The sequence below is a fragment of the Emys orbicularis genome, chromosome 7 (assembly GCF_028017835.1).
Source record: "Emys orbicularis isolate rEmyOrb1 chromosome 7, rEmyOrb1.hap1, whole genome shotgun sequence".
Taxonomy (NCBI): domain Eukaryota; kingdom Metazoa; phylum Chordata; order Testudines; family Emydidae; genus Emys; species Emys orbicularis.
Window position 1 is genome coordinate 84,218,762 of NC_088689.1, and position 22,567 is coordinate 84,241,328.

Below are 22,567 nucleotides of genomic sequence, written 5' to 3' on the forward strand. Positions count from 1 at the left end.
CTCCAGGGCTGCAATGCTGCTCAGGTTTGGCCCCGCCCCCCCTGACTGGACCAAATTTGTGTGAGTGGAGTTGCAGTGCCATTCACTCAAATGGCCTACCTGGACTGCTGTCGTCATGACAGCTGGGCTAAACCTGCGTGGCACTGGGACCCCAGAGGCTGCAGTGCCTGGAGCAGGGAAACGAGCCCAGCCCGCCCCATGGGACAGGAGTCACAGGAGCTGCCACTCCACCTTTTGAAACATTCTGGCAACCCAATTTTGGTTGAAAAACCCTGATCTTAACCCAGTGCCTAATGCTTCAGAAGAAGATGTACCCTCTTCCCCCCTCTCCCCCAGTGGACACTTATGGGCTAGCCTATCCATAGGTGAAACTTTTAGCTTTGGGGACATTCATTACCTTTGGATAACTGGACATTTGGATAAAGGTAAATGATGATTTTAGCTGCAGTTTCACACGATGACAGTCTACATTGGGAGTCAAAGTTCTATACCCAGCTAAAGTGGTAATGTTCGATATTTTCACTCAGTGCTCTCCCTTAGTCCTGCATCCTTGTTTCTGATCTGACACTTAAAACCTCATCACCGCATCATTTTGTTTGCCTTTTTCGAGCTTTTGTTTGTTTGTTTTACTGAATTTTGTGTCTAAATAAAAAGTTCTGTCATTTAACATGTGACCCACAAGCTTCACTCCTCTTCACATAATTCATTGGCATAGTGGTGGCTAATAGAGAGTTTTTGTCTGTACTATTATTTACTAGGGCTATCGATTAATAGCAGTTAACTCACGCGATTAACTCATAATTTAATCGCGATTTAAAAGAATTAATGGCACTGTTGTACAATAGAATACCAATTGAAATTTATTAAATATTTTTGGAAGTTTTTCTACATTTTCAAGTATATTGATTTCTATTACAGCACGGAATACAAAGTGTACAGTACTCACTTTGTATTATTATTTTGATTATAATACAAAGTGTCGTTCTGTTCTGCTTTGGATTGTTATCAAGCAGAACCCGTCACCAGCATGGACGCATGTCCTCTGGAATGGTGGTTGAAGCATGAAGGGACATATGACTCTTTAGCACATCTGGCACGTAAATGTTCTGCGACGCCAGCTACAACAGTGCCATGTAAACGCCTGTTCTCACTTTCAGGTGACATTGTAAACAAGAAGCAGGCAGCATTGTCTCCTGCAAATTGTAACCAAACTTGTTTGTCTGAGCGATTGGCTGAAGTTGGACTGAGTGGACTTGTAGGCTCTAAAATTATTCATTGTTTTATTTTTGAATGCAGTTTTTTTGGTACATAATTCTACATTTGTAAGTTCAATTTTCATAATAAAGACATTGCACTACAGTACTTGTATTAGGTGAATGAAAAATATTTTTTTTTACAGTGCAAATATTTGTAATAAATAAATATAAAGTGAGCACTGTACACTCTGTATTCTGTTGTAATTGAAATCAATATATTTGAAAATATAGAAAACATCCAAAAATATTTAAATAAATGGTACTCTAGTATTGTTTAACAGCACATTCTTGAATGTGCTTCTGACTACAAATCTGGATTTGCTCATGTATGGTGATCTGAACATTTGAGAGTACCAGGAGGGAGAGTTTCTTGAGGTTTGGGTATTTTTCTGTGTCCAGATAACATGTCCAGGATGTCATGATTTCGGTGTTCTTGAATTCATTCTTCAGCATGTCAGAGGTCTGCAGGTCGACTAGTTCTAGCTGCAGGGCCCCCTCATCTGTTACAGGGAGGATCACGTGGATGTGAGATGAGAAGTCATGCTCAGGTGGTATGGAGAAAAGATCACGTACAAAACCAATTACATCCTTTGGCATGAAAGAAATCTCCAAATTGGGTGCTGAAATTGTCCTGTCGCTGTTAAAGGCAGCTTGTCATGAGAGGATTGATCACATCATCTGTCTCCAGTGCTGATCAATGGTTGTTGAATTGAATAAAGTGTAAAAGCTTTCCAGTGCTCAAATCCATGAGAAATATGTCCAGCTTCTTCTGAAAAGCTTCTAGCTTCTTGACAAGGTTGCGGCTTATCTTCAAATATGTTGCAAAGAAATGCTGATTTGACCATGAATTCAGTATCTCTATAAGGGCCAGATATTCAGATGCCTCCTTGTGGCTGCTCAACAGCTTGAGCCTAGAGCACGCAGAAGCATGCCAGTGATGTAGCCTCACCAAGCCAGTGAATATCATTCTGGAGAAGATGGTCATCATGGTTTGCAGAGGGCCCAGCAATCAGCTCACAAAATAGTCTGTTGCAGACTTGAGAAAGCTCTGATGAAATTGATTATTTTCATCAGTCTCCTTATCGTCTTTCAATTCCCCACTCAACTTGGCATATAGCACACTTTGTAGAGGGCTTTCAGTTGTGATGCTATTTCCGCTGGTTGTGCTGCCATTTGCCAGCATTGAAGGTTGCCATCTGTTACCAGAAAGCAAATGTTGCTTAGTGAGAGTTGCTGTTTATCAAACGCTCCATTGATTTTCTTCAAATACGACATCTCCAGGGAAAAATGTTTCCAGGGGCATCAAACTCAAAAGTTCTTCTCAGAAGGTTTGACCATCAAAGTAGCTCACATTCAGACTCAGCTGCCCTATGTCTTTATTGTAATTGATTAGTCAATGGCCACTGACACAAACTCAGCACCTCTCAGACCTTTCAACAATCAATGGAACGCTTCGTCAAAGCCTGGACGTGGGCGCATTGCAGTCGTGTCTGACAGGAACTTGCTTGACAGTGTTTGTGATGGTTGCCTTCATCTTCTCATCAGCTTCCACTTCCTGGAGAACAGCCAGCATACACTCTTTGATGGTTTTTGAATCCGTGAAGGGCTTCGTCTTTCATGCCAGAGTCCAGGCTGCTCATAGAGAAGCAGCCATACCCATCTCCTGTTGTGATGCAGAACTCATGAGCATCTTACTTCCATAATTGTAAGATGTGATTAGGGAATCGACCTTTGAACACCGTGTCTCTGAGTTCAAAGGATAATTGTCATTGAAAGTTGAATGGTTCATATAAAAGTGGTATCTCAGGTTGTATTCCTTTATGACAGAAACACACTTGTTGCACAACAAGAACATTGGCTTCACTTTGGCACCATTTGGTAGAAAGAACAAATATTTATGATCCGTTCTTCATTAAATTATCTGTTTTTGGTATCAATTTTACATTTTTTCTGTCAGAGTAGAGAGCCATTTTTATGACTCAGCTGATTTCAGCAGACTGACTGGGTGGGAAGCAAATAGCATGGAGAGAGCACTGCTACTTTGCCTTGCTGGCAGGCATTGGCAACTTATGGCAGGTGGACCAAAGATGGCATGTTGGCTGATTTTGACTGGCATGCAGACTGCTAGTCCAATTAGAGGCATGTTTTGAGATGCGCTTCAGTTTATTTTCCCTCTGTTCACAGTCATGCCAGGTACAGGTGAAGTCCGTTTGTCCAAATTTCAACGAACTGAAAATCCTGATTATCCAAATGAGCAATGTGTTCCCCATTGGTCATTTGGGGGTAACCAGGATTTTCAGTCCCTGAGGGTGGAACAGGGGTGTGTGTGGAGTCGCTGCAGGAGTCAGGTGCCTCCTTATTAATACTTGAGTGGGAGGAAGATGGAGGAGTGGAGCAAGGGGTGACTCCCCCCCAGAGCCTGTTTCATCCCTGCCTCCATCTGCCTTTGTTCCCAGTTGGGGGCTTGGCTGTAAGGGCAGAGCCCCTGGCTCTGTCTCCACCCCAGATACCTGGCAGCACCAGCCTCTGTGCTCCCCTTGCTGCAGCGTTCTTGTGCTCACCTGCCTCTGAGCACCACTCCCTGTCTCCCACCCATCCCTATTGCCTGACACCTGCTGGCTCAGAGGATGCTTTTGCAGCTGGGGAGGGAAAGGGGTTGCCTGGCAGGTGAGTTCAGGGCTGGAGCCATGTAGTGGGGCCGCCTTTACAATGGAGGCCCCAGTGGGGAGCAGGAGGGAACAACATATGCCTGGCAAGCCAAAGGGAAGGCCCCTGCAGGCTGGATGTGGCCCGTAGGCTGCCATCTGAATAATGCTGGGTGAGTTCTTGACCCAGGGGTTGTGAACAGGAACAGTTGTTGCGACCTCCCCCCCGCCCCGGACCTTTCTTAGTGGCTAGATGGGAGAGAGGTCTGCAACTGCTTACTTTTTGTAGTATGGGGTCATAGTAGTGAAAAGTTTGAGAACCAATGCCCTTATAAAACCCAGTACTTTATCTCTACTTAAAAACAAAAGTGCCCTGTAAAGCAACTGTCGATGTTCTCATTATCCATATAGATGTCTATACTTTTTGGAATCCTGTTAAACTCTTGGCTTCAGTAATGCTTTGGCAGTGAGTTGCAAATATTAGTTAATTCTTTATATAAAAAGGTTTCTTTTGTTCACTTTTAAATGTTATTGCCATTCAGTTTCATTGGACGTCCCTTGTTGTAGAGTTATGAGAGGGTAAACAGGAATGCCTGACCTACCGTCTCTGTATCATTCATTATCCTATGTACTTCAGTCTTGTTCCCTCTTTGAGATGGTTTAGTATTGAGAACAATCTTTTCATGCTTGCATTTCTTGACCCTGATTCCCCCTTCTATTTCTGCTATCCCTTTTGAGGCTAGGGTGGCCAACGTTGACCCAGGTAAGGGCAGACCATTGCTTTATATGAAGGCATTATGTTGTCACTTTTGTATCCCATTCCTTATACATTTTTTGATTGCTTTTTAAAAAAAAAAAACGCTGCTGTGCATTGAACAGAGGGGGTTTGTTTGGTTTTTTTCCATTGAACTGCCATAGTGACACCAGGACTTTCCTGAATGATTGCTCGGTTCTAAATTGATTTGTCGTGAGTGAATAATTCAGATTATTCCTTCCAATGTACATTATCTTGCATTTGACAATATTGAATTTTATCTGCCTTTGTACTGCCTATTTACCTGGCTTTGTTTAGGACTCTCTGAAGCTCTTGAGTGATCTAAATACTTTTGTCCTCTGCAAATTTTACCTCCTTCCGTGCCCACATTCATTTGCTCATTAATAAATATTTTTAAAACCGTCCCCTAGTATAGAACTTTGAGACATCCCCTCTAACTCTTTGGACACACTGAAAATTGACTATTCCTACCATTTCTGTCTGATAGCCAGTTTCTAATCCAAGATGGAATGTTGCCACTTACCCCACATGCATTAGATTTCTTAATAAAGAATTTTTTTCAAAAGTCTTTTATAAACTCAAATTATGTCAACTGGTTCTCCTTCTTATACCTCCGTTCATCTCCTCAAACAATTTGAGTAGATTAGAGGCACCGTTTTTCTTCAGAGAAGCCATGCTATTTTGTGTATCTCACCATTCTCGTTTAGGTATTCTATTTTTAGCTGCTGTTCCAGCCAATTTACTTACCTGATACTGAAGTAGGGATTACTGGTCTGTAATTCTCACTCCAACACTTTTTTTTTTTTTTTTTTTTTTAAAGATACGCACAACCTTTTCTCCCCTCCAGTCCTTTGGTACTGTAGCGGACTTTAATGACAGATTGTGTATATTTGTTAGCGGTTTAACATATTCATTCTTAAATTCCTTTGGATTCTAGTCCTAGTAACTTCTTTCTCTTTAACTCATCAGTTTGTTCTAGTACCTTCTCATTTTGACAGCTTAATCTGATGTCTGTGATGTGAAAAAAGTAGATCTGAGGTGGGTATCCCTCCCCCCCAACATCTTCTGCAGTGAAATTTGATGCACAGACATAATCTTGGGTTGTACACCCTGTCTTTATTCTCTTTACTTGTTTCCTTAACACTGTTAGTTCAGCAGATATAGTAGCTCTTTTGAAGGCTTTCTACTTCCAATTTAAAGAATTTCTTGTTCGTTTTTGGTTATTTGCACTTCAGATTCTCTCCTAGCCCTTCTAACTTGCATCTTACACTTTACCTGCCTTAGTTTAATCTCCATCTGGAAGGCAACATGTTCTAATGGATAGGGCACAAAACTGAGAGTCAGGAGACCTGGGTGGTAACACTGCTCTACAGCCAAAATGCTTCTGAAATAAATGTAGTCAAACTTTACTAATTCTGGGTCACTGAGAACGAAAATGATGCTTAAAATTGTTGATTGGCTCTAGTTTTCAAGATATGCTATTGGGTCAGTATATACGACCTTTGACTTGGGAATGGCGGAGGATAAGTGAGTTATAAAGGGAAGGGATCTCAATTTAAACCAGAAATGACTAAAATACATCTTTGACTGGATCTATGAATAAATCTATGACTGGGTTTGGACAGTACTTGCTTTTTAGGCAAAACAGTGAATGATGCAATCTGAAGCTGGTATTGCGTCATACATAATATGAATTGCATCATGTTATTCCTAGAAGTCATGGATGATGCAATCATAACGAAGCTTACATCACTCTGCTGAACAAATTGCCCTATATCAGCTCTAGAAATCATACAGTGTCGTGCTCTCTTATTTGTCAGTGTTTGATTTTGCAAAGGGACACATTTCTGTTTAGCCAAAGTGAGCAGAGATGCCTCGTACTTGTGTGAACAGTGCAGATAACTTCTGCTATGTTTGTGGTGAAGTGACTTTTGCATCACAAAAGCGCAGTATAACCACTATGGTTAAGAGAGCCTATCACCTTTATTTTGGCTGCAAAATTGGAGATTTGTGCAACAAATCTTGTGCAAGAAATCTTCGCCAGTGGTTGAACAGGAAAAGGAAATCTATGCCTTTTGCAGTTCCAATGATTTGGAGAGAGCCAACAGATCATACCAGCAATTGTTACTTCTGCATGGTGCCTCCAGTTGGGAAAGGTGTGTCAAAGAAGAAAAAGTGGACTGTGCATTATCCAAACATTCCATCAACTATACGCCCAGTACCCCACGGAGAAGGGCTGCTGGTTCCTGATGCACCAGAATCATTCTCACTTGAGTCAGACGAGGAAGAGGAAGAGGATGAAACTTCTGGTCCTGAACCATCAATGTCACAGGACCCACATTTTCTCCCATCCTCCTCCTCTGAACCACACCTCATAACACAAGGTGAACTGAATGACCTTGTCAGGGATTTGGAACTACCCAAGAGTAAGGCAGAGCTGTTGGGCTCCAGACTGCAGCAGTGGAATCTCCTGGCAGGTGATGTTAGGGTTTCCATGTTCCGTGACCGTCAAAAGGATCTTGTCCCATTCTTCTTCATGGAAGGTGATCTTGTAGCCTGCAACAACATCGATGGCGTGATGGCAGCCCTCAACATCGTTCACGATCCAGATGAGTGGAGACTGTTCATTGATTCATCGAAGAGGAGTCTTAAAGCTGTTTTACTGCATAATGGCAATGTTTTGCCATCAATTCCAGTTGGTCATGCAGTCCATATGAAGGAAACCTATGACAACATGAAACAACTTTTGAGGTGCATAAACTATGACCAACATCAGTGGCAGCTTTGTGGCGATTTGAAGGTTGTTGCTCTCTTGCTTGGTCTGCAGACTGGATACACAAAGTACTGCTGTTTTCTCTGCGAATGGGGTAGTCGTGCAAGAGATTCCCACTACATCAAGAAAGATTGGCCACTCCGACAGACATTGGAGCCTGGGAGGAAAAGTGTTCAGCATCCACCACTTGTTGAATCAAGGAAGATTTTGTTACCACCCTTACACATCAAGCTGGGTCTGATGAAGAACTTTGTCAAGGCCATTGACAAAACACAAGCAACTTTCAAGTACCTCCGTGGAAAATTTCCAAGGTTAAGTGAAGCTAAGATAAAGGAAGGTGTCTTTGTTGGTCCTCAGATTCGTGAACTTCTTCGAGATGATGCATTTGACCATGCACTGCGTGGCAAGGAAAAGACGGCATGGAAAGCCTTCCAGTTAGTGGCAATAAATTTTCTCGGAAACAACAAGACAGACAACTACAGGTTGTTGGTGGAAAACCTCCTCAAGCCATACAAAAGCCTTGGTTGCAACGTGTCACTAAAGATACATTTTTTGCACTCTCATCTAGATTTTTTTCCACCGAACTGCGGAGCTGTGAGCGACGAGCACGGCGAGCGATTTCACCAGGACATTGCAACAATGGAGAAACGCTATCAGGGCAAATGGAGCCCATCAATGCTTGCAGACTATTGCTGGACAGTGACAAGAGATGCTCCATTTAATGAATACAAGAGACAAGCCAAGAAGCGCCGAGTAGACACTGAATAGGACTAAACTATGTACAGAATAGTTTTTTGCCTTTTGTTTCATAATAAATTTTATTTATATAACCCTTTTGCTGATTTTTAAAGTGTTACATAAACAGGACAGGTGAAATATTCTCATGTAAAGCAACCATAAACACATGAAAAGACCTAGGTTTACAATTTATGATTAAAACTCCTATCTACACAATATACGTATACATAAAATGTAAAAACTTAAATATCTTAGAAACAGTAGCCAATCAGTTGTTTTAATTGTCATATTTGAATTCAGCACATCAAAATACATAATAAATAGCACATTTGATCTCTGAAGCAGACGACTTCTCAAAAATTGTAGACAAGTATAATCCTAGCTCTGCCAGTGACCTGCTGTGAAACATTTCAGCAAGTCCATTTTACCCCTGTACCTCAATTTCACAATCTGGAGGTAATGATACTGACTTTATTTGGTGAAGTGCTTTGAGTGTCATGGCAGGAAAACACTATTTAAGAGAGGATTATTTATTTATTTCTAATGGCTTCACATTTCTATTTTCTGAAGGACACCTCTGAAACTGTTGAGCTTTGCCATTTAACCGTACTGTCTGTCATTTGTGTTTTATTCTTGCCCTCTTGATTCTTTTTTGCTTAACGGTATGGTATGTTTAAATAACCTACATGTTGAGTTCTAGAATTTTAATTTTCTTTTACTTCTCACTAGCTACTTTTATTTAATTTAATTTTTTTAATCCTCCTCAAGTTTATTATTAGATCTAGTCTTTGGTATGATTATTTCCCTGAGGATGTGGAACTTACTTATGTTATGGTGACTCTTGCTTAATGGCTCAACTGTAGTTACTACTTTAATCAACTCCTGTGTGTTGCTATTCTTGACTTAAAACTAAGTCTTTCCTCTTATGTGTTTTAGCACTACCTGTTCCAAGAAGCAATCATTTATGGAGTCAAGAAATTGCCTTACCCCTCCTTGTCTTGTTGTGACATTTGACCAATTTATGTGTAGGTAGTTGAAGTTACCTATTATAATTTTTTAGACTTAGGTGCTTTGTTGTCCCTCACATTATGTACTTACCCTTCACATTAAGAAATATTATTATTTGTGTTCTTTTGATGTGAGAATTGTATTGGTATATGTTCTGCTGTATGGTCCTCTATACTAAGAAATCTTGTCTTGAGATTCTTTAGTGGTCTTTTTTAGATATATTGCTATCACATAATCTTCCTTTCTCATATAGCCTGTAGCCAGGTCTTACAATATCACATTAATTATTGTCATTCTATCATGTTTCAATAATGTCTTTGATGTCAAGGCCACTTTCTGTTGTCAGGCATTTTAGTTCACTTGTTTTTTGCTTTTAAGCATATGTACTGGTGTATTATGCCATTTTATAGTTTATTTTTGGCCTTGTACCTCTTTTAACTCCTTAGTCTGATCCCCTGTTACTCTTCCAGGATTTTGCCTCTGTGATCTCAACCAGTCACTCCTTCAGTACAGCTGTATTCCTATTCTTTACTGGTTACAGAATTTCCTTTGTGTTTGTCCAGACTGCTCATCAGATACTGTGGCTTTCCCCCAGCTCCTACTTCAAATAAGACCCCAAAGCCTTGTTAATTTTCTCTGTCCTCAGGCTGGTTCCATTTTTGTTAGTGGAGCCTATTGTTCTGCATAGGCTGTCCCTTCCCTCCACGTTCCCCAGCATCTAGTAAATGTAAACTCCTCCAGTCTTCTCCATGCTCTCACCTATACACTGAGATTTTGAAATCAGGCCTGCCAAGCTAGTCCAGTTTTTAGAGAGAGATGCTATGGAGACCAGGGTTCAAAGTGTTTCCTCTCTTCCCCCCCCCCCCCCCCAATAGTCTAAATTTAACTTCCAGGATGACTTCTCTGTCTCTCTTACCAATATGGCATGTCTTATGAGCAAATCCCCAGCATTTGCTATAAGTCTGTCTAGATGTCTCATGAGATCTTTTACCTGCACATTCAATAGTCAAATTTCATGATCACCACATACTGAACTATTGATATTTCTAGTTATTTAATCTGTAACCCCATCTGGAGTGACTGCCATGGTGAGTAAGAAATAATAGTGGGTTCCAACTAGGGAAATTTGTCCTTCTCTTCCACATTGGCCTCATTGGGAGACTGGCTTTCTCAGATGGAAGATTGGGGCAGCTAGTTCTGAAGTGGGTTCAGCTTTCAGTGTTTTGTCTCTAAATATTTCTCTCTATTTGAATAATTCTAGTCTCAGGGTGCTGCATTTGGCCATAAGGCAGGCAGTCACACATTCTGCACTCTATGCAGTAAACTGGGTGCCCCTCATCTTGATTGATCTGCTGCTGACATTCTACTACCATAATTTAAACAGGAGCTTTTCCTCTGTGTATTACATTGAATGAACTAATTTAGAAGCTTACCTGCCTCAGTACCAGACTTTCACTTGGGCCACACTTCCTGTGCTAACTCTCAGTGGTGCTCTCCACGCAAGTACAACTCCTTTCTGTTTTCATTGTGAAGGTTCTTACATCTCTGTAGTCTTGGTGGTAAGACACTGGTTATGTTAAAGATTGGGTGAGACAGGGGTGGAGTGGGGAGTTAAGACTTTCAGAAAGGGAGGCAGGAGAGGAGAGGGAAATATGGACCTCTCCAGCAACAGAGGGAGTTGAGAGGGTTTTCTGTTGATGTGTGTTATATTCTGCCCTTTCAGGTGTGACTCATAGATGTTTGTAGTTTTACCACTTTCATTTCATTCAGGGGATCATTTCTCTCCTCACCAAAAACTTCATCATAACCACCGTGCTTACAGCTGAGGACTTGGTACAACATGTTTAATTATATTTTTGTTCATGCTGGAGGGCTTGTGATGGTAGAAGAGAGCTGAGTATTTGCCTGACCTGGCAAGTAAGCTTCATTAGTTGGACACTATTAATCTCCTGCTCACCATGGAGTTAAAATGGAAAGTTTGTCGTGTGTTATTCCTTAACTTCTTTCTTCAGTGGGATCTTCGAACGTTCCATTTGCTGCACACGGTACCAGCATTGGATCAGTGCCGTGTAGTCTTCAACTACACTGGCACAGTTATGTATGGAGGTAGGATGTCTCTTAGTATTGCACCATGGCATTGTTGTTCTCCTCAATCTCCTTGGATTTGGCAGTAGAAGCCGAGGGTAGGGGTGTTCTTTCCCTCATGTTCATAGTAAAGCAGACAAATGGAAACTTTTTCCAGCCAATGGCTGTACTTTGTAACTTTCATGAGGAAAGAGTGCTGTAGTTGGCTTCAGTCATTTTTAAGGGAGGTTGCAACTCATAAAAACTACGGTGAATCATTGCATGGTGGGGACCTGTAGAGTCCACCAACTCTTTAGGGTGCTGTTTAGCACTTCACTGGCTACACTTTACCTGTCCCTCTAGTAGTGGTATCTAATTTGACAGTGTGGAACTTTACTGTCAGTGCAGCGCCTATTAATCTGACGCTTCTGGATAGAGCAGCATGTTAAGGATACATGGCCACTGAACTTCAGTTGCGCTCCTCAAGGGGAATCTGAACCACTGGTTTTAGCAGTTTCTGGGGATTTTGGAACATAAGGAAATATACTGGCCACTTTTGCAGTTTTGAACCAATCTATGGTCAGATTATGATACAGTTTGCTTCCTTTGGAGTATATTAAGTTGTAATCCTCTAGAAAGCAGTGAGCCGTGGGCCGTGAGCAAGTTGCCTTAAGGAACAGAATGAGTGAACACCCACTCAACTGCATTAAAAGAACATTAAGTTGCAATGTCAAGTAGTCCAAAGTTAGGAAATGCCACAATTAAGATGGTCTGTGCAACCTTAATTAGGCTCCCTTTGCATATGCATTATGATAGTCTTTAATTATATTCCCTAGTCATAAATTCAGAATCTTCTGTTCTAACAACTAGATGTTCTCCTTTCCCCTGCTCAGAGAAGACCCAAGGGTCCTGACTCCAAATCCTCTGCTCATAACTTGTAGGGAGAGATTTAAAAAAAAATCTATTAAAACTTACTAAATAAACAGGAGGCACAAACAAAAGTTAGGCACTCTACTCCCACCAAAGGTCAATAGAAGTTGGGCATCAAACTCCATTTGTGCCTTTGAAAATTTGTAATGCAATGCAAAAGTTTGGCTTGTAATGATTGTGGAAAGAATCTGCTTCCATTTTATTTGCTAATCTTCATAACCTTCAATGTTGTGAAAGACAACTTGGGAACAGTACATCGTTAAATGGGGTTTTGCCAAATTATTAAAAGCAAAAACCTAAAAAAAAAAAAAAAGAAAAAAAATCATAGTATTGTGTGGACCCTGACAGGATCATAAAATGATTAGAGGCAGCATTGTAAATGGAACATGAACTTGCCTAATAGTCTTTCCCTTGTCAGCTATGTTGCAGGCGGATGATGAAGATGACCTACTGGAGGAGAGGATGAGAAGTCCCTTTGGGTCATCCTTCAGGACATTCAATGCAACGGACTATAAACCTATAGGTGAGGATGACGGTGCAGTTGCCAGGGGTTGCTTTGTGGGTTTGGTGCAGGTTGACTTAAATTTTTCTTTATTTAACCCCACCTGTTACCTCCCCACAATATCTTATGAAAACAAATTCTGCTTAATATACCTTGTTCCAAGCACAAACTTTGTCTTCAACACTAAACTAGCTTGAGTTAGAATTTCTGCTCTAGTACATGATTTCTTCTCTTCACTCACTCTGTGGCCTACAGGTACCAGCTCCGGTTTTCCTTCCACCAAGTCAGACATGAATCTGAGAAATAGTCAGTGGTATGGCCTAGGCTGTAATTGTGCAGCTTCATGAAAGTTCCCATTTTTCTCCCCTACCTTCCCCTCTCCCATCAGGATTTGTTCCTATCTCTAGCTCAAATGTCTGTCAGTTCAGCCTCCAGCCCGCAGCGCTCCTGGAGCTGAGCTCAGTGCAGCAGCAACAGGAGTGAGTAAACATGGCCTCTGGCTTCCATGTGCCGAGATGAGAAAAGATGGCCCACACCTCTGTCCATCTCAGTCACTACCTCATTGGAAGTTGAGGGGCCAACTTGGTCTCTCCCCTTCACAGAAAACCCAGTAGCCATACTTGCACAGAGTTAGGGGTGCTATGGAAATCAGTATGAGAACTGACTAGCTCAGTGTTATCAGCTTAGAAATAATCTCCATTACTAGTTGAAATTAGATAGAAGTGCTAAACATGCTTTGTTTTAGCAATAGCTGTCCAGACATGTTTGTATATTGTATATTTGGCAAAGCATTGAATAACCTGCTGGTAACCATTAAGTTCACTTTGTGTTGTTTTCTAGCCACCATTGATGTAAAACGGAATATCTTTGATTTGTGCACGGACAGCAAGGATTGCTATTTGGCTGTTATTGAGGTAAAGGATCTGGGATAGTTGGGAAAGAGTAAATACCTGTATTTGTGGCTGTGGTCTGAGAGCAATGCTTTAAAAAAATAAACATCTACCATTATTGGAGCTGGAAGTTCTGGAGCTCCTATCATCAGTCTCGGATGTCTTGTGCACTAGAGCTTTGATGTGGATAGGGGAGTAGTGATCAGTCCCCTATACCCCATCTCTTGTGCTTAAATGCAGTGCTGTCTCTGTCTCTCTAACATGTGCACATTTTGGGGACTTCTTGGAACCCTTCACCTGCATTCCTCAAACATTGTCTTGCTTTAAAAGAAATATACTACAGAAGGAGGCGTCCTCCTCACAAGCAGGGAGAAATAAATTTTTATTCTGATTCTCTAGTCTTTTGTTATTGAAACTTGCACAAAAAAGGAAACTCCCTCTGTCTGGTGCACCCAGAGCTTTTATTTGGGCCTCTCTTACCCTCCCTGTTTCTTCTTGAGAAGAAGGAAGCTATGGACATCCTGAAGTTAGGGGCTTGATGCAGGAATTTCTGGGGTGACATTCTATGGCTTGTATATGCAGGAGGTCAGACTAAATGGTCACAATGGTCCCTTCTGGCCTTAATCAATGCATCTGTAACTTGTAATGATCTGAGTTTCTCCATTACCCTCTAGTGATGGAGTGGCTAACAGGCTTGTATTGGTTGTCTGGTTTTTTTGTATTGTGAGCTATTTATGGATCATTATAAAATAATTTCTTTCCCAGATTGGAAGCAGTTTTAACTTTTGATAAGGCTCTCGCCTCATGCTTCATACAGAGTAGCACCATAATACTAGCCTGGGGATTACTGTGCTGTTCCTGACACACCAGCAGGGCTTATGCTTAGGGGCACGATTAACAGTAATGCCATGGTCCCAATGCAAACTATTAGTGTATCAACAGTTGGTCTATAAGAGTGGAGAGTTCAAATCCCACTTGGGACAAACTGCTTTGTTTTTAAAGCAGTGGTTGTTGGCAAAGTTCAGGTGGGAGAGGAGGAAGAGAATCTAAAGGGAAGCTGGCATGCAGTTTTGGAGAGGGTGAACAAACCCAAAGTTGGACATGCGGGGTGTTGAATGGTCAAAATGAAGGTTTATGGGGTATAAAATTCTTTGTTGGGAGTGGCATAGATGGTAGAATCTCAAAGCCAAACCTTGCAACATAACAGAATAAACGTTAGTACTAATTACACTATGTAAGTAGCAAATAAAAAAGATAAAATGCCTTTTTGTTGTTTGTTCTTGGTCGTAACCTCTCTTCTGTAATGGAGATCATGATAGAGTTGTTATGTAAGAAAGCATAAACAGTTCCACTAGGTACTAACTGCTGTGTTGGGGGTTTTCTTCAGAATCAAGGGAGCATGGATGCCATGAACATGGATACAGTTTGCAGGCTCTATGAGGTAGGCAGGCAGCGTTTGGCAGAAGATGAAGAGGATGAAGAGGAAGATCAGGTGAGTACTGTAGAATCATTTTGATTGTTGCAGTCCAGTTGTAATCAAACTCTTTTTTTACTCATAGCTGGAATGCTGGGAGCTGCTGCTTGTTAAAATGTTACTGTAAAATAGCAATTCTCTAGGCTAGTGTTCTTTTTTTCTAGCTGTCTTTAAGTGCATATTTCCAAATCTTTAGGTTTAAGATTGGCTTGGTCATTTATGATTTGTAACCCTTGTAAAAATAGGATATGCAGCACAGTATTGCATTGTAAAATTGCACAATGTTTCTGTGTAATAAAGATGTTTAAGAAATTTGGTAACATCTATAGGTTTATATTGGGATGCACTAATATCTGGTATAAACTAAGCACTTGACCTCTGGATTCACTGTGTCTGACAATCTATAAAAGAGCTAAGAATTATTATTACTCAGGATACAGTAGGTAATACGATTATCTGCTATGCTACAGCACATTCTGTAGTCAGCTTTCAGGAGACCTCTTGGTACCAGGCTTCATAGCACTGCCCAGCACATTTTGCTTTGGTTGGAGGAGAGGATCTGGAGTGGTTTATTGTCACCTTTTTGGTGTTTGTATTGTGATACATTGATGTCTGCATCGTAGAAACACAGCTGACTTTTCTTTTTTCCTCTGTGTTGGCGTGGTGAGGGGGCTGTAAAGAGAAGTTTGATTTCTTCAGACTGCACGGAAAGCTGGGGTTTTGGTGTTCATTCCACTTTCTTAATCTCCTGTTAGAATAAAACTGCTTTACTGGCTTTCAGAGGAACATTTGATAATAGCATCCATGGAGGAGACTGGATTTTCAGTCTAATCAGTGGATTTATGCTCTGTATAATATAGATAGTACCTCACATCACCTACACAAATTAGAGTGGGAGAATGCTTTTCTTTCTCATCCCTGATACCACATTGGTTCAAATGTTGTGTTATGGGCCAGTGGGTGCTTTACTATGAAGGAGGAATTATCTGCCACTGTTTGAGGCACACTACCAGACTGGATGGATCTGGTTTAGTAACTCTTTAGAACAGCAAAAATACTTTCTAATAGAAGAAATACCAGTTGTTGTCCTTTCCAAATAATATTCCAAATCATGACTACCTAATAGCCAGCCAACATCTATCCCGGAGCACATGTATGTGTAAAATAATGGTTTCTGGCTGTAGTCAGCGAGTGTGCCTCTTGTTCATGCCTGTTTCCTCCTAAATTAATTTAATGTGTTCAGCATCCTTGTGGTAAACTTCGTCATGATTTTGACAAATCTACAAAATAAACTTTTTTTTTTTGTATAGCTATTTCTATTTTTCACAGACAGCATTTACCAGTCATTACCAGGCAAATATCATTGTTCTCTTATCCTAAATATAGGAAAATACTGTAGTATTAGATACTAGCACGTGGTAATGGTTGGTTGGTAGTCATTGACTTTTCAGTGGCGATGTGTGTTTGTGTGGTGCCCTAAATGAACTTCTGTTTGTATATCATGTCCCCCCTCCGGCTCCTGCGCGTAAGGGCAGCCAGGGCTATGGGGACTCCGCACACTGCCTCTGCCCCAAGCGCCACCCCCCGCGGCTCCGGGAACCATGGCCAATGGGAGCTGCAGGGTGGCGCCTGCAGACAAGGCGGGCACCGCGCCTCCGTGTAGGAGCCGGAGGGGGGCATGCCGCTGTTTCCGGGAGCTGTGAGGGCAGTGCCTGTGGACGGGGAAGTGCGCAGAGCTGCCTGGCTGCACCTCTGTGTAGGAGCTGGAGGGAGGACATGCTGCTGCTTCCGGTAAGCGCCTCCTGGAGCATGCACCCCCAGCCCTAGCCCTGATCCCCCTCCTGCCCTTTGAACCCCTTGGTCCCAGCCCAGAGCACCCACCTGCACCCCAAACCCCTCATCCCCCACTCCAGAGCCTGAGGGCCCCCAGCTGGAGCCCTCAACCCCCCCGCGCCCCTGACCCAGCCCTGATGCCCCTCCCACCCTCTAAATCCCTCAGTCCCAGCCCGGAGCACACTCCTGCACCCCAAACCCCTCATCCCCAGCCCCACCCCAGAGCCTGCACCCCCAGCCCACCCTCCACCCCAATCCAGAGCCTCCTCCCACACCCTGAACTCCTAATTTCTGGCCCCACCACAGAGCCTTCTCCCCCTCCCGCACCCCAACCCCCAATTTTATGAGCATTCATGGCCCGCCATACAATTTCTATACCCAGATATGGCCCTCAGGCCAAAAAGTTTGCCCACCCCTGAGCTAGAAGGAGCAGAGAACTCCAGGCCCCTTTCCCCCACCATACACACACTTTTCTTCTTCCTGGCTTGTGTGTCTCTGTTAAGGCTGGTCAAAAAAATAATTTGTATCTTACTATATCTAATACAGTTTTAAAAGTTTGGGGTGCTTAAACAGTTCTACTGCATTGCGTAGGCCCTGACAAATCAGAAAGGTACTTCCAGTTTTCTCCTTGTTAGGTCTTCTCCCTGAGTTCCTTGAAAATCAAGGCACAATGTCCTCCCTATAGCATATGAATCTCGTGTCTCCTCTTTTGACCAGAACTCATAGGTCATATGTTCTTAATCTGATTCACTAAATGTTCTAAGTGATGCTCTGGCACTAGATCGTTTGCAGCTTTTAGAGAGCTCAGGTTGTTTGTTGGCTTTCCTTGGTATCCTGGATCTACACCTCCAGGCCTTTTGCTTTCACATCTATTTCTTCTGTAAATGGTCTGCCAGCAGGTTTCCCAATTCTTGGTTTGAATCCCCTTAGTGCAGTGAAGGAAGGAATTGAAGGTGTATTGCTCATTTTGGTAATGGTGTTTGCAGCAAGTTATGTATAGCAAGTAATGGGGGTGGGTGGGAACTATGATAACCTCTTGGCTTCAGATTGTGACATCCCAGCATCAAAGTCACCTAATGGCTCTGTTTTTAGATGTTTCTGTGTAAAATGAAGCTGCAGCACTTTTTTTTTTTTTTTTTTTTTTTTGCATGGCATCTCTTCACCCCTCCCGTGATTTGATTGGGAGGGGTGGGAGAAGGTAAAATCAAACTGACTTGCTGCTGCTGAAGCTACCCTCAAACCCAGTGACCATGATGGATTAGCTGTTTTATGCATAGTGCCACTGCTGTAAATCCTTGAGTGTTTTTGTTATAAAATATTTGAGGTTAATGGTTAGAGTTAGGGTGGGTTTCTGCAGCTGGTGGTAGGTTACTCGTGCTAGACTTCATATTAGACCTCTGGAAAGCCTTCTTGTCCTAGCTGAGGGGAATACTTCAGAATATCAAGCCCAATTAAGCAAAAGTAGTAAGGTGAATCTTTTGATATTGTACTGTTAAGATGTTTCCTGAGAGTTACTACATTAAGTAAGGGGGAGATAAGGAAGAAAGGGGTTTATGATGGCCAGTTAGAGCAATGGTGAAGTTCTGGGCTTTTTTTTAATTTTTATTAGGCCTTTATAATTAATATTTGATGCTAAATATACAAATGAATTCAGTTCCACATCTAACCAGTAGGTGGCATTAATATTTTCTTTATTTAATATGGCTTCCAGTCTAACCTATTTCTCTCAGGCCAGGTCTACACTACCGGGGTAGTTCGACAGCTGGCAATCGAAGTTCCGGGTTCGATTTATCGCGTCTGGTCTGGACGCGATAAATCGATCCCGGAAGCGCTCGCCGTCGACTGCGGTACTCCAGCTCGGCGAGAGGAGTACCGCGGAGTCGACGGGGAGCCTGCCTGCCGCGTGTGGACCGCGTCTGAACCGCGGTAAGTTCGAACTAAGGTATGTCGACTTCAGCTACGTTATTCACGTAGCTGAAGTTGCGTACCTTAGTTCGAATTTGGGGGTTAGTGTAGACCAGGCCTCAGATTTAGGGGACCCGGGTACATGTTTTGGCTGGCACACTTCCATTCTTTCTTTCTTTCCCTTTGTCTCTTAAGTGGGAGTTTCAAAAGAGGCCAAGGGAATTAGACACCCAGATCCTACTGAAATTCAATTAAAGTTTGGTGCCTGGCGTCCTTGGGCTCTTTTGAAAATTCTAGCCCAGGGGTCGGCAACCTTTCAGAAGTGGTGTGCTGAGTCTTCATTTATTCACTCTAATTTAAGGTTTACATTTTAACATTTTTAGAAGATCTCTTTCTATAAGTCTATAATAGATAACTAAACTATTGTTGTATGTAAAGTAAATAAGGTTTTTAAAATGTTTAAGAAGTTTCATCTAAAATTAAATTAAAATGCAGAGCCCCCCCCCCCCCCCCCCCTCCGAACCGGTGGCCAGGACCCGGGCACTGTGAGTGCCACTGAAAATCAGCTCGGGTGCCGCCTTCGGCACGCGTACCATAGGTTGGCTACCCTTGTTCTAGCCTTACTGACAAGTATCAGAGGGGTAGCCGTGTTAATCTGGATCTGTAAAAAGCAACAAAGAGTCCTGTGGCACCTTATAGACAAACAGATGTATTGGAGCATAAGCTTTCGTGGATGAATACCCACTTCGTCAGATGAATGTGACGAAGTGGGTATTCACCCACGAAAGCTTATGCTCCAATACGTCTGTTAGTCTATAAGGTGCCACAGGACTCTGTCGCTTTTTAGCCTTACTGACTGTCTTTGGCCATTAGCATTTAGTGTTTTTCAATGTGAGTTCATCATCATGCCCATCAGAAGGCCCCTCAGAAACCCTGGCAATCTTCCTTGCATAATATTTGCATACACAGTCTGTAGGCAAATAGAGTTTTAGAGGCAGGTGACAGGCCCATTCCTGCAGTATTGTCAGGGTCCAGTTCACCACTCTTTCTTCCCTTTAAGCCCTTTCTCTTCTTCCCCGTTCCCTACAGTTTCTCTGGTCTTGCTCCTTCAGGCTTCCCCACTCCCTGAGGTTTTGACTGCACAAGTGGGCATCTGGGCTGCTTATGCAGATGAATCATAGAATATCAGGGTTGGAAGGGACCTCAGGAGGTCATCTAGTCTAACCCCCAGCTCAAAACGGGACCAATCCCCAACTAAATCCCCAAATCCCTAAATGGTCCCCTCAAGGATTGAACTCACAACCCTGGGTTTAGCAGTCCAATGCTCAAACCACTGAGCTATCCCTCCCCCCCCAAACATTTTTTGGCTGCTAGCCTGCTAAGGCCCCCTACTCTCCCTTCCCTGGACAGTTACTCATTTCATTCATTACCTGTCTTCTGTAATGAGAGACAAAGCAGGAGCTGTGGAGGATCTGGTACAGCGGGCAGTGAATGCACTGAGAAACCAAGGAGGGAAGGGTGAAGGAGTCTCAGGTGCTGCCCACATGCCCCCTGCAGTAGGTAGGCTAGATAAAAATCAATTATTTTTTTTAAATAATTTTTTTTTAATTTAAATCAGATTTGTTTGACAAAATGCTTTTTGAGGAAAAAACCTATCTAAAGATAGTTTTAATTAAGATGCATTATAGCTCAAAGAGATCTCATAATGGAATAGGGATTATAAATTCTAATTCTATAGTATGAGACAATATATTCATGTAATGTTTAAGAAAAGTTTTGTAAATGAGTTCCAGTAGTTCATGGATTAGGGACCCAATCTTATGCGGTTCCAGGGGCTTCTGTATAGATTATTTAGGTTAATCCTTCTATCGACCCAATGGGACTCAGTGCTCAGTCTAGAAGATACCATCAGAGATGCTTAGTTTTGCAGTTCTCAAACTGTGGATTTTTCTCTCCAGAGATAACATGCTTGTCAACAGCAAATAAATAATATATAGAGGTGAGAAATAACAGACCTCAACCCTTTTGTCCCTCTGCAAATTTGTGTACAGAGTCAAAAAGTTCAATGAATAGAAGATTGTTGGGGGTGGAATAGATCTGGACAAGGAGAAGAAGTCTGGAGATAAATGTGAGAAGGGAGGGACAGGCAGTAGAAACAAAAGTGAAACTGTTTGAGCAGCATATTCCAGAAGTCTTGAGGTCTTTCTGAGTGGCAGGAGATGAAAACTTTAAAAATATTGGTTAGTCAAAAAGGCCAGAGATGGTGCGGGGGGAATTGCTGGAGAGTAGAGTCAAAATCTACAAGTTAAATAGGTCTGTGGTCTGGCCCATCACTGTTTTGTGACTAATTGCGTAGAACGCAAAAAGTTTGGTTTATTATGCTTTTGCATTTTTGTCGATTGAAAACATTGCTTTTTTTCCTTAGTAATACTCATTAATAATCAATAATAGTAAGTGTTATGGCATATAATATTTGGGGTACTCCACCACAGATGCATGAGTTTGGGGAGTCTCTCCCTACTTAAACTGTCATGTTCACAGAGACTGAAGTCTTGAAGGGCAGGTTACAAAGCTTACTAGTCTGTTACTGTTCCTAGACGGCTCTTGAAATGTGGTGTACTTTTTAATCATCAGTATTGAAAGGCTGTTTTTTCTTAGTCATCCTCCCACATCAGTATGCATCTAATAGAAGCTTCTCTATGTAGGAGGAGTGCTGTGTATAATTTGGCTTTTGCTTTTGTGTGGACACCTTCCCCAAATGACATTTTTGAATATTTTTATTCAACTCCTGGAAAATCTGACCGTATGGACCTAAGGAAACAAATATTTGGGGGAAGGATCATTCTTCTTGTAATCCCTAGTTTAGCCAAATAGGGAACTCTCTATGTTTTCAGTCTTTTTATTTTTGTATTAAGCATAAGACATTTGTGTAGCTCTGTTTTATTTTGCGTTAAAAACATCTCCTGGATACATCCTCCTCCCTCAGTGCCATCACCACCTAAACTTGGCTAGCTTTTCTGATGTTAAAAGGCATGGTCTGTTTTTCTTCTTTTATATCTCTACAGAATACAGAGATTTCCCATTGCTAGCATAGGTCTTTCTGAGTTGTGGATTGTCGGAAAGGTATCTTGAGTTTAGGGAGATAATGTTTACATACTTCATTAATATTTCCTAAATTCTGTGGTCTTTATGTATACTCTTGAGTAGAATGTTAGGGTCAGGGACAAGGAATATCTGTCTATATTTTGTAGCCCTAGCCAATGGTAATCTATCCAATATCTTCCTCTCTCACCCTTTTCATTAATTGCAGTGGAAAAATGTGGAATCCTCTATTTAAAATTTTAGAGAAAATCTATTTATACTCTGTAGTTATATGGATTTGTTCTATGAGAATCGGTAAATGTCATTCAAGTTTAAATTATACTGGTTTTTGAGACATTCACCTTTTACAGTATAATGTAAAAATTTCTATTGCAAGCTTCTGTAAATCTAGATTAGAGAGAGACTTGTTTTAGGTTTGCAGATTGGATCCTGCCAATGAAATGTCTCTTCTGCACTAACTGAAATTGTAGCTGCTGGATTTTCAGTGCTTGTGGTGGTTTCATAGCATTATTTTTTCCATTATCAGCTCACATTCTGCCACTTGTGATTCCAATTATGTTGTGTGTGTTTATTTAGGACTCTTTCCCCTCTGTCTACAGCAAAAATCCTATGCTAAACCCATTGCTGTTAGAGAGAAGCCTGTAGTTTTCATATTGATCCTTGTTGAAAAGC

At 41.8% G+C, this 22,567-nt stretch overlaps 1 protein-coding gene across 1 annotated transcript in view; it reads left to right on the top strand.

Moving 5' to 3' along the window:
- DCAF1 (DDB1 and CUL4 associated factor 1) overlaps positions 1-22,567 on the top strand; it is a 98,781-nt gene that overhangs the window by 52,510 nt on the left and 23,704 nt on the right. The window contains exons 18-21 of the mRNA XM_065408140.1: positions 11,208-11,301; positions 12,608-12,712; positions 13,532-13,605; positions 14,969-15,073. Coding sequence (XP_065264212.1) covers positions 11,208-11,301; positions 12,608-12,712; positions 13,532-13,605; positions 14,969-15,073 — 378 coding nt within the window. The remainder of the gene's footprint in view (positions 1-11,207; positions 11,302-12,607; positions 12,713-13,531; positions 13,606-14,968; positions 15,074-22,567) is intronic.